This window comes from Euprymna scolopes, chromosome 27 (genome assembly GCF_053919585.1).
Source record: "Euprymna scolopes isolate OS-2025 chromosome 27, ASM5391958v1, whole genome shotgun sequence".
In the NCBI taxonomy this organism is placed as follows: Eukaryota; Metazoa; Mollusca; class Cephalopoda; order Sepiida; family Sepiolidae; genus Euprymna; species Euprymna scolopes.
Window position 1 is genome coordinate 51,065,425 of NC_136508.1, and position 16,401 is coordinate 51,081,825.

General features: G+C 27.1%; 1 protein-coding gene across 1 annotated transcript in view; it reads right to left on the bottom strand.

Moving 5' to 3' along the window:
- Positions 1–1,008: 1,008 nt before the first annotated feature.
- The window catches only part of LOC145248852 (cilia- and flagella-associated protein 44-like), a 228,307-nt gene continuing 212,914 nt past the window's right edge, over positions 1,009–16,401 (bottom strand). Inside the window, exons 32-34 of the mRNA XM_080110575.1 lie at positions 13,312–13,537; positions 8,940–9,074; positions 1,009–1,278 (exon numbers count right to left, since the gene is read on the bottom strand). Coding sequence (XP_079966701.1) covers positions 1,099–1,278; positions 8,940–9,074; positions 13,312–13,537 — 541 coding nt within the window. The 3' untranslated portion in view covers positions 1,009–1,098. The remainder of the gene's footprint in view (positions 1,279–8,939; positions 9,075–13,311; positions 13,538–16,401) is intronic.

Below are 16,401 nucleotides of genomic sequence, written 5' to 3' on the forward strand. Positions count from 1 at the left end.
ACTGTATAAGTCAACTGAATTAAAGGAATAAATTATGAGATGGTCAACATCATGAATTTTGGAATATAACTTTTTGTCATTTATTCTCTCCCTCTCCCTCTCTCTCTCTCTCTCTCTCTCATATATATATATATATATATATATATATATATATATATATTTCTGTGAAAATATTATTATTTCGATTATAGTTCACCTTTTTTATATATTAATCCTTAATTTATGAAGCTCAATGTAATTACAGAGCATATAACAAATAAATGACAAAAGTCTATATTTCAAATTTCATGTTACAATTTATTCCTTTAATTACGTTGAATTCTTGAAAGTAACTGTTTTCGTAGCGCACAATCATTCATTTAATTATTATACCAATCGATGAATCAGAAGAAACGGCAACTATCGATCAACTAAAAGAAACTAAAATGCATTTGGCATGATTACAAAATCCGAAAATTGGAAGAGAAGTTGCAGATACCTTTTTCTTTTATCTTTTACTAGCCTGAGTGCCCGGCCTTGCCCGGGTGTTTGGGGGGGGGGAAGAAAAAATGAAAGAAAAAATGTGTTAATAGGCAGGCAGGCTCTAATCCGTACCGCGAAGTAGGAAAAGAAGGTAAGAAAAAAAAGTGACGTGTTTGCTGTTGCGTCCATCGTCAAACCGGAAGTGACGGAGGTTTAAATTAAGGCTAGACAATCGAAAAAAGAAGATGACATTCAAACATACCGATGAAAAAGCGACACCTCCATGTAAAAAAGTGCCAAGTTGAGGGTGAAGGAATTAATGTTTTGGGGGAATGTTTTTGATATTTGTCGTCTGAAGGATCGAACTTAAAAGTGATACCGATCTCGTGAAAATCCGTCGCCTCTGTGTAAAGTTTTATACATAAATACATACATACATACATACATACATACATTTGAACAGACATGTAATATTTATATTATAGAAGATCACACACACACACACACACACACACACACATACGATAAAACTAAAATAAAACAATATTAAAGATTATTGCAAATTTTTATTCACTTTTGATAACAGTGTTGGAGATTATCATCTCAGAAATAAATATCTCGTTTCAAATGACACGCCTAAGCGTTTTGGTGAGTTTGAATGGCTGGTGGTTCGATCGGGGGTAGAATGTGTCCACCTTTGCGGCTCAGAAGAAAGATTTCTTGCTTCAGTGTCATCGCATCGCGAGCTTGCAAATCACATAACTGTTTAAGGCGATCAAGTTCTTCAGCTTCAGGTACATATTCTGTCTTCCCTTCCTGGAGATTAAAAACAAACGAAAAAGTCACATATTGCTATACACGTAGAGAAAATCACATATACACACATACATCACAACATACATATGCGCACACAGGCCCGTTATGCCATATATATATATGTATTAAGGATATATATATATATTTCTGAAGTTTTACATTTGGGTTTTACCGTCACTGGATTTTTTATCTTCCACCAGACTATCCATTCATGTGTAATCACCTTTTTCTTCACCATATTCCCTCTGTTTAACTTATTTTGTTTTCAAGTAAGATCTTTGACTTATTTGTTGTTTCATCAAATACTTCTGCATGCAAAATCCGATCCTGCATTTTGCTAATTCCTACCCTCTGATGAGAAGGAGAGTATTTCTTCAAGACTCCGCGGATTAAGGCCTATCCATTTATCTAGTGTTTCCTTTTCAGATTAAATATGTTTTTAACTCATTTCAAAGTGTTTTTTTAACATATTTTATTAACTGTTTGCTCATATATATATATATATATATATATATATATATATATATATATATAATTTACAGTTTTAATTTATTTTCTCTTATATAGATAATATATACGTACATACATACATACATATATACATACACGCATATATATATATATATATACAGACATATACATCTATATATATATATATATATACATATATATATACATATATATATATATATATATATATATATATATATATATATATATACTGCTGATCAAAAATTTAAGACCACTTAAAAATCTTTTTTAAAAAATACTTTTTTTAAGGATAGATTTAAAACTCTTCCGACTTAAGGTTAACAATACTACAATCTAAAAGGTTATGGAAACAAAAAGCTATATTCCAAAGATTCACTTTTAAAATTTACATTTTTATTAAATTAGGCTTTTTACACATGATGAAAATTATAAGACCAGAGACAAAAATTCTATCAAATTGTACAAAAAGCGTATGAAAACATTCAACAATTAAACTTAATAACGAGTTCTACCTCCACTGCTTTTGATGACTTAAAAAATTATTTGGGGCATGCTAGAAATAAGGGCTTCCATTAAGGGATCCTGCTTCAGTTTCTGAAGATGTCTTCATGAAGTTCATTTTTTGTTGAATATTGTTTGCCATTCTCTCTTGTCATCCATGCCCAAACATTTTCAATTGGGTTCAAGTCCGGTGAGCATGCAGGACGTCCCAAGAGATGGACTCCATTTTCTTGTAGAAAGCTCAAGGTTCATCTTGCAGTGTGGATTGCAGCATTATCCTGTTGGAATAACCATCCATCCCCACACAAACGATGTTCCTCCATCATCGAAGATGCTTTTTGTAGCATGCTAACATAACCAGCTGCACCACCTGGAGCTCCATCATCCCTCTGTAAGAAAAGGCACTCCATACCATTACGGACCCTCCACCACTGTGGAAAAATTTTCAAGGTGCATGTTTTTGTCATGCCAATATCGCTGGAAGCCATTAGGAGACCATCTAAATTGAATTTTTTCTCAGCAGAAAACAGGACTTTCTTCCATTTCTCAACGTCCCAAGTTTGGTATTCACGACCAAATCTTAAGTGGTCCACTTTGTGACGTGGAAGCAATCAAGGAATTTGTTTACGCTTTTTATTTACCATGTCTTTTTGTTGTAAGTGTCGTCTGATGGCTATTAGATTGCAATCAGCATCTGTAACCACCTTAATTTGACTAGAAGAAAGTCCTCTGTCATTCATAACAACCCGTCTCATTCTCCTATTGAATGCAGGAGAATTTTTTTTTTTGGGGGGGGGGGCTACCAAAGGATTTTGCTTTTCCATAATTCTCAGTGTTCTTTAGAAAGTTGCAAATAACATTTGATTTAATGATTTACCTAAGCTGCTATCGCTTTCTGTGACAAGCCTTGCTTATGGAATCCTAGAATTCGAGAGCACTCAACTTCGGTTAGTTTTCTTGCTTTAGGCATGGTAACACCTTTACACAGTGATTGCTAATCTCTAACTGAACTAAAAACATTAGAATTACCATAAATCTAACAATTTATATCCTTGGTCTTATAATTTTGATCATGTGTAAAAAGCCTAATTTAATGAAAATGCAAATTTTTAAATAAAATTTTTGGAATGTACTTTTTTGTTTCCATAACTTTTTAGATTGTAGTATTAGTAACCTTAAGTCGGAAGAGTTCAAAATCTATCCTAAAAAAAAAGGGTTTCGTTTTAAAGATTTTTAAGTTGTCTTAAATTTTGGATCACCAGTGTATATGGGATGTGCACCTGTGAAAAAAAATCTATTTGATTTTTAACAGGTAAAAATAGCGTCTAAGGCGTCAAAATTGAAAAAAAAAAATGGAACTTACCAGGCATAAAACTATTTAAAGTGCTTTTCTATGCATGTGAAAATAAACATTAATATATTTAACAACGTCACTGTTTTTTTTTAGTTTTTGTATGCGCATGGATTAAGGTCAGACATTAACAAATAAGGCTGGAGAGCTACATGGTTTGGTTTCGATTCTAACTGATAATAATCAAGTCACATTATATATACATTTTCTTTTGCATTCGAAATCGCTACTATATACTGGGTACAATATAATAAACAATAGAATATTGGCTCTATAATAATACATATGAAATATGCATAAATTAAAATACCATATTTAAGAGTATTTTATGACCGGGCCATGCCAGGTGACCACTATTATATATTGGATACAATACAATAATCAATAGAGAATTGGATCTATAATAATAAATACGAAATCTTCATGAATTAAAATATCATATTAAAGCATATTATATACCGGGCTACACTGAGTGATCACTATTACATATTGGCTAATAATCTATAAATAACTGACTCTATAATAAGTACGAAATCTGAATTCAAATTTCTGTATTTAAATGTGTTTTATGGCCGGGCAACGTGAGGCAGCCTGCTAGTTTAATGTATGAATTTAGATAAATAGATTTCGCCTTATGACAAATAACACCCTACCTGAGAATTCTTCCTTCAAACTCCTCGATTTAACATTCACAGGAAATATGAACTGGAACAAATACATTGAGGACATTGCGAAGGCTGCTGCAAAGAAGGTGGGCTCTCTCTATCATGCTAGAAAACTTATCACACTTGAAAGTATCTTGTACCTCTACAAGGCCACCATTCGCCCATGCATGGAGTATTCTTGCCACATCTAGGCTGGTGCATCTACCATTAGCCTGTCCCTCTTGAGGGTCCAAAAATGTCTTCAAGCTATTAGATCCCGTTTTCTCAACTAGGCTCCAACTCCTGTCCCATCGCCACAATATTGCATACCTGTACCTGTTTTACAGGTATTTTAATAGAATGTGTTCTGATGAACACATGCTTGTGCCCCCGCGACATACATATCCCCGACAAACCTGCTTAGCAATAAAATCACACTCCTTTAATGTTGACGTCCCTAAATGCCAGAAAGCTTTCTAATAGTTCCGTCCCTCAAATAGCTAGACTTTGGAATCCCTTTCCTACTACCTGTTTCCCTTCCCTAACTGTGCTAATATGCGGAATTTCAAATGTAATGTAAACCAACATCTTCTTAACCTTCTTTAGGCATTACCCCAAATAGTAGCTCCTGGAAGTTTTGTGGTTTCATTGATTTCCACTTTTAAGTCATCTCTAACCTTTAGGGTGTCACTCAAACCGTTCTATCAGGCACCCACTTTGATATCTAACACACCTAGAGAAGACTACTGATGAGGCTCACGACCTATAAGGTATCAATGAAAGACTCAACTTGATCGAGATCAATCGAATATTATTTTTGTTTACATCATGTTCAATAACTTTTGTTTATATTATGTTAAATAAATTTTATTTATATCACGTTAAATAACTTTTATTATATCATATAAAAACTTTAATTATATCATGCTAAATAACTTTTATTTATATAATGGTAAATAATTTTATTATATCATTTAAAATAATTTTATTATATCATGTTAAATAACTTTTATTTATATCATGTTAAATAATTTTTATTATATCATGTAAAATAACTTCTAATTATATGTTAAATAACTTTTATTTATATCATGTTAAATAATCTTTATTTATATCATGTTAAATAACTTTTATTTATATCATATTAAATAATTTTTATTTATATCATGTTAAGTAACTTTAAATTTTATGTTAAATAACTTTTATTTATATCATGTTAAATAACTTTTAATGTTATAATGTTAAATAATTTTATTATATCATGTTAAATAATTTTATTATATCATGTTAAATAACCTTTATTTTTATCATGTTAAATAACTTTTATTATATCATGTTAAATAACTTTTGTTCATATTATGTTAAATAATTTTATTATATCATGCTAAACAATTTTTATTTATATCATGCTTAATAGCTTTAAAATATATCATGTTAAATAACTTTTAATTATATCATGTTAAATAACTTTTAATTATATCATGTTAAATAACCTTTATTTATATCATGTTAAATAACCTTTATTTATATCATGTTAAATAACGTTATTTATATCATGTTAAATAACTTTTATTTATATCATGTTAAATAACTTTAATTATATCATGTTAGATAACTTTATTTATACCATGTTAAATAACTTTTATTTATATCATGTTAAATAACTTTAAGTATATCATGTTAAATAACTTTTATTTATATCATGTTAAATAACTTTATTTATATCATGTCAAATAACTTTAATTATATCATGTTAAATAATTTTTATTATATCATGTTAAATATCTTATTTATATCATGTTAAATAACTTTTATATATATCATGTTAAATAAATTTTATTTATACCATGTTAAATAACTTTTATTTATATCATGTTAAATAATTTTATTATAGCATGTTAAATAACTTTAATTATATCATGTTAAATAATTTTTATTTATATCATGTTAAATTCTTTTTATTTATATCATGTTAAATAACTTTTATTTATATCATGTTAAATAACCTTTATTTATATCATGTTAGATAACTTTTATTATATCATGTAAAAAAACTTTAATAATATCATGCTAAATAACTTTTATTTATATCATGTTCAATCGTTTTTATTATATCATGTTAAATAACATTTATTTATATCATGCTGGATAAAATTTAAATATTTTCTGTTAAATAACTTTTAATTATATCATGTTAAGTAACTTTAATTATTTCATGTTATGAAGTTATTTAATATGATATAAATTAGTTATTTATAACTTATTTATATCATATTAAATAACTTTTTTATATCATGCTAAATAACTTTTTATTATATCATGTTAAATAACTTTATTTATATCATGTTAAATAACTTTATTTATATCATGTAAAATAACTTATTTATATCATGTTAAGTAACTTTTATTTATATCCTTCTAAATAGCCTTTATTTATATCATGCTAAATAACTTTTATTTATATCATGGAAAATAACTTTAATTATATCATGGTAAATAACTTTTATTTATATCATGTTAAATAACTTTTATTCATATCATGTTAAATAACTTTTATTTATAGCATGTTAAATAACTTTATTTATATCATGTTAAGTAACTTTTATTTATGTCATGTCAAAATAACTTATTTATATCATGTTAAATAACTTTTATTTATGTCATGTTAAATAACTTAATGTATATCATGTTACATAACTTTTATTTATGTCATGTTAAATAACTTATTTATATCATGTTAAATAACTTTTATTTATATAATTTTAAATAACTTTCATGATATCATGGTAAATTACTTTTATTTATATCATGGTAAATAATTTTATTATATCATGTTAAATTATTTTACTATATCATGTTAAATAAGCTTTATTTATATCAAGTTACATAACTTTATTTATATCTTATTAAATAACTTATTTTATTTCATGTTAAATAACTTTTTTATCATCTTAAATAACTTTTATTTATATCATGTTAAATAACTTTTATTATATCATCTTAAATAACTTATTTATATCATGTAAAATAATTTTTATTTATATCATGTTTAATAACGTTATTTATCTCATGTTAAATAACGTTTATTTATATCATGTTAAATTACTCTTATTTATATCATGTGAAATAATTTTATTATATCATGTTAAATAATTTATAATATCATATTAAATAACCTTTATTTATATTATGTTAAATAACTTTTATCATATCAGGTTAAATAACATTTGTTAATATTATGTCAAATAACTTTTATTTACATCATATCATATAACTTTTCACGTCATGTTAAATAACTTTTATTATATCATGTAAAAAACTTTAATTATATCATGCTAATTAACTTTTATTTATATCATGTTAAATAATTTTATTATATCTTGCTAAATAATTTTTATTTATATTATGCTAAATAGCTTTGATTATATCATGTTAAATATCTTATTTATATCAGGTTAAATAACCTTTATTTATATTCTGCTAAATAACTTTTATTTAAATCATGCTAAATAACTTTTAATTATATCATGTTAAATAACTTTAATTATATCATATTAAAATTCTTATTTATATCATGTAAAATAACTTTTATTTATATCATATGAAATGACGTTATTTATATCATGTTAAATAACTTTTATTCATATCATGTTTAATAACTTTAATTATATCATGTTAAGTAACTTTTATTTATATCATGTTAAATAACTTTTATTTATATCATGTTAAATAACTTTATTCATATCATGTTAAATAACTTTAATTATATCATGTTAAATAATTTATTTATATCATGTTAAATAACTTATTTATATCATGTTAAATAACTTTACTTATATCATGTTAAGTAACTTTTATTTATATCATGTTAAATAACTTTTATTTATATCATGTTAAATAACTTTTATTTATATCATGTTAAATAACTTTTATTCATATCATGTTAAATAGCTTTAATTATATCATGTTAAATAACATATTTATATCATGTTTAATAACTTTTTTATATCATGTTAAATAACTTTAATTATATCATGTTAAATAATTTTTATTTATATCATGTTAAATAACTTTTTTATATAATGTCAAATAATTTTTATTTATATCATGTTAAATAACTTTTATTTATATCATGTTAAATAATTTTTATATATATATCATGTTAAATAACTTTTATTTATATCACGTTAAATAATTTTTATTTATATCCTGTTAAATAACTTTTAATTATGCCATGTTAAATGCCTTTTATTTATATCATGTTGAATAATTGTATTATAGCATGTTAAATAACTTTAATTATATCATGTTAAATAACTTTTATTTATATCATGTTAATAATTTTTATTTATATCATGTTAAATAACTTTTATTTATATAATGTTAAATAATTTTTATTTATATCATGTTAAATAACTTTTATTTATATCATGTTGAATAACTTTTTTACGTTATGTCGTATAACTTTTGTTTACGTCATTTCAAATAAATTATTTATATCATGTTAAATAACGTTTCAGTTAACAACCTACAACATGTCAATGGAAAACTCTGCTCAAAGACCTATCGAATGTCACAGAAGACCACAATCATATGATCTTTGATGAATAGCGAGTCCACAAACTATGCAATTCGTTCTTTATTTTAATTTTTTTGAGATGAAATGCACTTACCAGTTTCTTATGTCTTTTATTCAGTGTAATCTCCAGACGATCTTTTTCTTCAAACAAGACTCGCATCTGGCCAATTAAATTAGTGTTCTCTTGCGTAAGGATACGTAATTCATCTTTCAAATGGATAATATTGCTCTGAAATAAAAATTGAAAAATAATCTATACACTATATAAAAAAAGGCTAGGATATTTTGGGGTTTCTGTATGCAAATACAGACATCTCATTGTTTGACAAAGAAAGGAATATGCAGAGTAATCATTACTAAGGCAGTGATTTTTACGAGCTCAATCTCCGATCTGGAATCTCACATAAGTCTAAAGAACATTTTTTAACTAATTACATGCTTTACAAATTTAAAGAAATTAACAAAAGTTAATAACATTTTAAAATATTACATCAATTTTTTAAACAAAATAACGTATTTTTATAATCAACAAAAAGTAGAGATAAAATTTGGTGAATTATTTTTGCTTAAAATGATACTTTCCCATATTGTTTGCCAATAGAAAACAATACGTAAATTAATTCATCGTAGTTACTTACTCTCTTATAAATGTACTAAGTAGTCTATAATTTTTCGTGAATTTAACAAACATTTTTCTTTGTACAAAGTAAAGATATAATTTGAGATACGCAGGTTCTGTACCAACATTGCTTAAGGTGCGAGTATTAACTAGTACTAATATAATATAATATCTCTCCTTCTCTTCTTCTCTATCTCTTCTCTTCTTCTCTTCCCTATGTGTATAAAATGAACTCATTTCCCCCCTCTGCTTTTGACCTTAATAGGATTATAATCAAGAATTTCATGCAAGTGTAATATGCACAAACATTATGTGAGGTTCCTATAGACCTATTACCTCTACTCGATAATCATACATATTTTTTCTGCTGAGAGTTCACTACAAAAATCGGTTAGAACAAATGGAAGTTGTAAAATCTATTCTCTCTATTAAATTCCTCCTTTCTCCGCTCCCCATTTACACCGCTGCTTGATTGTTCACGAGGGACTGTTACGAACGTACACCAATTTCGGGTTTAGTAGTTGCTTATAAAAACTGAAATGCTTCCTATTGGGGGAAACACACCACGCTTACTTTTACTTTGTTTAATTCCCATTTACTTCAAAACATTTTTACACTACGAAAAATAAATAAAAACGTATTCTTTCGATTTTTTCTTCCCCCCCCCCCATGAACATATAATATATAATTTTCGGTTTACTTCGGTTCGTTTCATTTCTTTTCGTTCCCTGTTTCTTTTTTTCCGATTTTGGGGGGAATTTCGACATCGTTATTTTCTCTTTTTTTTTAAATACAGTTAACTATTACTTTTCCGCTCAAAATAATTATGCCATCGTGATCATCGCATTTCAGATTGTAAAATATCGATTACGAACAAATTATTTTATGATTGATTAAAAATATTTACCGACGAAGATCGAAATTACTCGATTTTAAAATGTAAACAATGCATTTCTATATGACACTCTAAGCGTAAACAGAAATATCACGGAGGAAAGAGGGGATGCATCATATTAGTTAATCAACGTCTTTTTCTCTTTACAATACAAAAGAAAGATATAATACATCATTTCCGTTTCATTCCGTTTCGTTTCCTTTCGGGTAGTTTCGTTCGATGTTATTTTTCCCTGTTTCCATTTTTCAGATTTCTTTTCCAAGTTTAACATCGTTACTTTTTATTTTTTTATTTTTTCCAACAGTTAAATATTATTTTTCCGGTCAAAATAATTATACCCTTGTGATTATCGCATTTCGAAATGTAAAATACCTAATTTCCACGAACATCGATTAGGAACAATTAAAATTATGACAGATTTAAACTAGTAATATAATTTAGTAAACATTCCAAAGCCACAGGTGTATTCATTTCACATTCATATTTTTTTTATTGCTGATATGTTGCGTCTCACGCGTGTTTCGTTGAATGATAGAAATTCACCAAACAAATTTTCATACATATATATATATATATATATATATAAATATATATATATATATATACATATATATATATATATATATATATATATATATATATATATATATATATATATATATATATAGTAAGTTATAAAATGTATATGGCGATTAAGCTACACTGAATATTCCGCGTTTCATCCGCTCTAGGGCTCTTCAGGCTTATGCATTTTATAACTTACTAACTAGCTCTACCTACGTATTGAGCACTTTGAAGTAAATACTTAAAGTTTGCGCATAAATCTATACTTCCGTATATTAATTTTATGTGAGCAAATTAAGTAGTTATATATATATATATATATATATATATATATATATATATATATATGTATATATATAAATGTTCTTATGTCACCATTAATTCAAATATGGTGCCATCTATGCATTTAGTCTCTTCGTGTAAACCAATTAAAAATGTTTTCTTCTTATCTACGGAAGGTTTTAAATACTTAAAGTTTGCGCATAAATCTATACTTCCGTATATTAATTTTATGTGAGCAAATTAAGTAGTTATATATATATATATATATATATATATATATATATATATATATATATATATATATATATATATAAATGTTCTTATGCCACCATTAATTCAAATATGGTGCCATCTATGCATTTAGTCTCTTTGTGTAAACCAATTAAAAATGTTTTCTTCTTATCTACGGAAGGTTTTAAATACTTAAAGTTTGCGCATAAATCTATACTTCCGTATATTAATTTTATGTGAGCAAATTAAGTAGTTATATATATATATATATATATATATATATATATATATATATATATATATATATATATATATATATATATATATATATGTATATATATATATAAATGTTCTTATGTCACCATTAATTCAAATATGGTGCCATTTATGCATTTAGTCTCTTCGTGTAAACCAATTAAAAATGTTTTCTTCTTATCTACGGAAGGTTTTAATATATCTTATAATATGTAAGACTATTTATCTTGTTTAGTGTAATTTTTTGTTTAATCTATTTTTATTGTTTAGTGTGCTTATTTTAATTTAGTGTAATTATTTTATTGTTTAGTGTAATTTTAGCTTAGTATACTTTTTTATTGTTTAGTGTAATTATTTGTTTAGTGTAATTATTTTATTTTTAGTGTAATTTTTTATTGTTTTCCTGTAATTTTTATTCTATAACGTAATTTTATAACTGTTTGGTGTAAAATTTTGTTTATTTTATTTTTATTGTTTACTGTAATTTTTATTGTTTATCGAAATTTGTATTGTTTGTTGTAATTTTTATTGTTTAACGTATTTTTTTTATTGTTTAGTGTAATTTATTCTTTAATGAATTGTATCATTGTTTAGTGTATTTTTTGTTTCGTTTAATTGTTATTGTTTAGTGTATTTTATTGCTTAATGTATTTTTATTGTTTATCGTAATTTTTATTGTTTAATGTAATGTTTTAGTTTAACGTAATTTTTATTGTTTAACCTATTTTTATGTTTAGTGTAATTTTATTGTTTAACGTAATTTTATTTACAGTGTAATATTTATTGTTTAATTTTATTTTTATTGTTTACTGTAATTTTTATTGTTTACTGTAATTTTTATTCTCTACTGTAATTTTTATTGTTTTAAAAATTACGTTAAACAATAAAAAATTACGTTAAACAATAAGTTTAACGTAATTTTTTTCATTAACGTATTTTATTATTGTTTAGTGTAATTTTTATTGTTTAGTGTATTTTTATCGGTCAACGTAATTTTTATTATTTAGTGTAATTTTTATTGTTTAGTCTAATTTTTATTGTTTAGTGTATTTTTATCGTTTAACATAATTTTTATTGTGGAACGTAATTTTTATCGTTTAACGTAATTTTTATTGTTTAACGTAATTTTTTTCTTTAATGTAATTTTTATTGTTTAGTGCAATTTTTTCGTTTAACGTTATTTTTGTTGTATAACGTAATTTTTGTTGTTTAACGTAATTTTTATTGTTTAACGTAATTTTTATTGTTTAACGTAATTTTTGTTGTTTAACGTAATTTTGTTGTTTAACGTAATTTTTATTGTTTAACGTAATTTTATTGTTTAACGTAATTTTTATTGTTTAACGTAATTTTTGTTGTTTAACGTAATATTGTTGTTTAACGTAATTCTTATTGTTTAACGAAATTTTTATTGTTTAACGTAATCTTTATTTTTTAACGTAATTTTTGTTGTTTAACGTAAATTTTTATTGTTTAACGTAAATTTATTGTTTAATATAATTTTATTGTTTACTGTAATTTTTATAGTTTAACGTATTTTTTTTTTTTTACTTTATTTTATTTACTGATTTATCCGACTCGCATTTCTCTGAAAAACTAAAGTAATTTTACTAATTGCACCTTCTTTTTTTCTTGTGCAATTCTCAACTTGTCCTCCAATAGATACGTTTTGTCTCTCAACTCGGAACTTGCTCTGTGAGCTGTGATCGTTTCCAAGATTTCCAAATCGATGAGGCAACCAAACTTGGCGATCATCATTTTATCGCACGTGTCCTCCAGTTCCGAAATCGTCTGCTCAAATTGGCTCTGGTCTTTAAGAAGCTGCATGTATTTCAGATGTTCTTCCCTGGAAAAGAGAGAGAAAAAAAAATCATAAATAATAATGCTTTATAAAAAAGAAACGATTGAAATAATTACTAATACACTCATTCTAGTGTTAAAACTGAAATGATTTTTTTAAATAAATTATTTCCATATGGTTTCGCGTCATGTTTACTGATTTCCGTTCGCTACATATTTTAGCTAAACCGAGTTCACTGCCGGCATATTAACTTTGTGTACTGAATTTTGGGACTTAAAGCAGAAAGCAAAACTGTAGTATTCAAAGCTGAACACGTTTCCACTTTGCCAGCTTTACACGCATATGATCTGATTAAAAATTAAAAATTGAAAATAAACTGAGATGAATGTGCAACATGTATAACGATTTTTTTTTTCAATTTGGACCCATTTGGGGCCACTTAAAAAACATTTTCACCGGCTAAATACCCATAAAAGAACAGTCCGTTAAAAAATCCAATCATTTGAGGCTCCTAGCGCGGCTCTACGACTTTTAGTTTCGGAGGAGATAGACTTTGAAAATATGGAGACAGACAGACATGCATATAATCTTTTATATAATAGATTTAAAAATAAACACAGAAGTTTACCGGTTGTATAGTGATGATTACTTGGAATTTGGATTTTACATGACTGAAGATACACAGATTCTCTAATTTGTATTATGTGCAGCCACACATTGTTTAATGCAACCATGATTAGATGAAAGTTTGATGAAAAGAACCTTACTACTAAGCGGACCCTAGCCTTCAACCTAAACATTATTATTTTATTCCATAAAAGGGTTTTATATATTTTCGATCTAGTATTTAACCTGGCTGTTCTCAATCAAGAGTGGAGAAATTCTTTCCCAGGTAGTTGTATGTTGTACGCCCATGAATTTTACAGGACAGCTCTTGTACTCCCTTCGACGTAAATACCCCCGACAAACCCGACAAGCAGCAAAATCCCACCCCTACACATTAAAGATTCTCAGATGCCAGAAAGCTTTCTACTCTAATATTTTCTTCCCCAGAACTGCTAGACTTTGGAATTCCCTTCCGGGTCACTGTTTTTTCCGACTGTACAGACATGCAGAAGTATAAGTGTAATGTAAATAGTCATCTTGCTGCTCAACTCCCTACATAGTGTCCCTACAATTATGTCCCAGATAGTAGTCCTCTACATCAAAGTGACACTGTGCCTTATTTGGGGTGAAAATGCAATTTAAAAAAAAAGAAAATATTTATTTTATGATAATTGTGCCGAGAAAAGTTAAAGAGCTCAATAGCGCGCCATCATGTTAAAAAAATTTGGGAACCACTACTGTATTTTAATTGGTTTTAGTTGATATATAAAGTAACCAAATGTTTCAAATAAATATTTTTACAAACAAATGTGTTTTGTTTTTTTCATGGAAACAGCTATGATCGAAAACATTTTTTTCTAATTTCTAATCTGAGACGTGTAATTAATCCAGAAAACATTATAAAGCAGCGAAAGACATAAACAAATCTATTTTCGATCTAGTATTTAACCTGGCTGTTCTCGATCAATAGTCGAGAAATTATTTCCCAGTTAGTTGTATCAAAAAAACAGCTTGATAACAACGAATACAAAATATAAGAAGAAAAAACCATTGCGCAAATGAATTTCGCCAGACAGCAAAAACAAAACAAAAAATCAAGTTGATTTTAGTTGACACGTAATCACTCAACGAGATTGCATTCACAAGATGCCAATGTTGTGCTGTTAATCGAAAAGTAATCGAGTCGATTATTATGATGAATATAACATATATGTATGAGGGAAGGACGAGGGCACATAAATCTAAGACAATGGCAGAATCGTTAGAAAATAACCTTCAGGCCGTAACGGAATGGGGCAGCAAATGGATGGTAACATTTAATGCTAGTAAGACTAAGCTGCTCTCTTTTAACAATTACAAGACGCCTCTCCAACCACTGATATACATGACAAATAACATCATACCTGAGAATCCTTCCTTCAAACTCCTCGGCCTAACACTTGCGGGCAACATGAATTGAAACAAATACATTGAGGACATTGTGAAGTCTGATGCAAAGAAGGTGGGTTCCCTCTATCGAGCTAGAAGACTGCTCACGCCTGAGAGTATCCTGTACCTCTACAAGGCTACTATTCGCCCATGCATGGAGTATTGTTGCCACATCTGGGCTGGTGCATCTACCACTAGCCTCTCTCTCTCTCTCTCTCTCTCTCTCTCTCTCTTGGATAGGGTCCAAAAAAGAATTTTCCATCTAATAGGTCCCACTTTATCAACTAAGCTCCAACCCCTGCCCCATCGCCACAATATTGCATCTCTGTGCCTGTTTTACAAATATTTTAATGGATTGTGCTCTGTTGAACTCGTTGCGCTTGTGCCCTCTCTGCGTACATATCCCTGACAAATTGGCTTAGCAACAAAATCTCACCCTTTCACTGTTGAGACCTCTAAATGTCAGAAAGCTTTCTGTTCTAATAGTTTCTTCCCTCGAACAGCTAGACTTTGGAATTCCCTTCCTGCTACCTGCTTCCCTGGCTGTGCTGATATGCAGAAGTTTACATGTAACGTAAATGAGCATCTTGTTAGTCTTTACTACGCATTGTTTCAAATAGTAGCCCCTTATGTTCAAGTGGCGATATACCTTGTTAGAGATGAACGTGAGTAAACACACACACACACACAAAAAATTATAATAGTCGATTATAATGATTTGTAAAAAAAAAGAATAGAATGTCAGAAGGAATGTTATCAAAGCGAAATAAATATTTATATTTAAAACAAACGAGGATGTATCGGGCGGTTTTAGGAATTTAGGACAGAGAAAAATAGATAAACAAAATACATTTTGGAAAAACAACAGGTAGTGT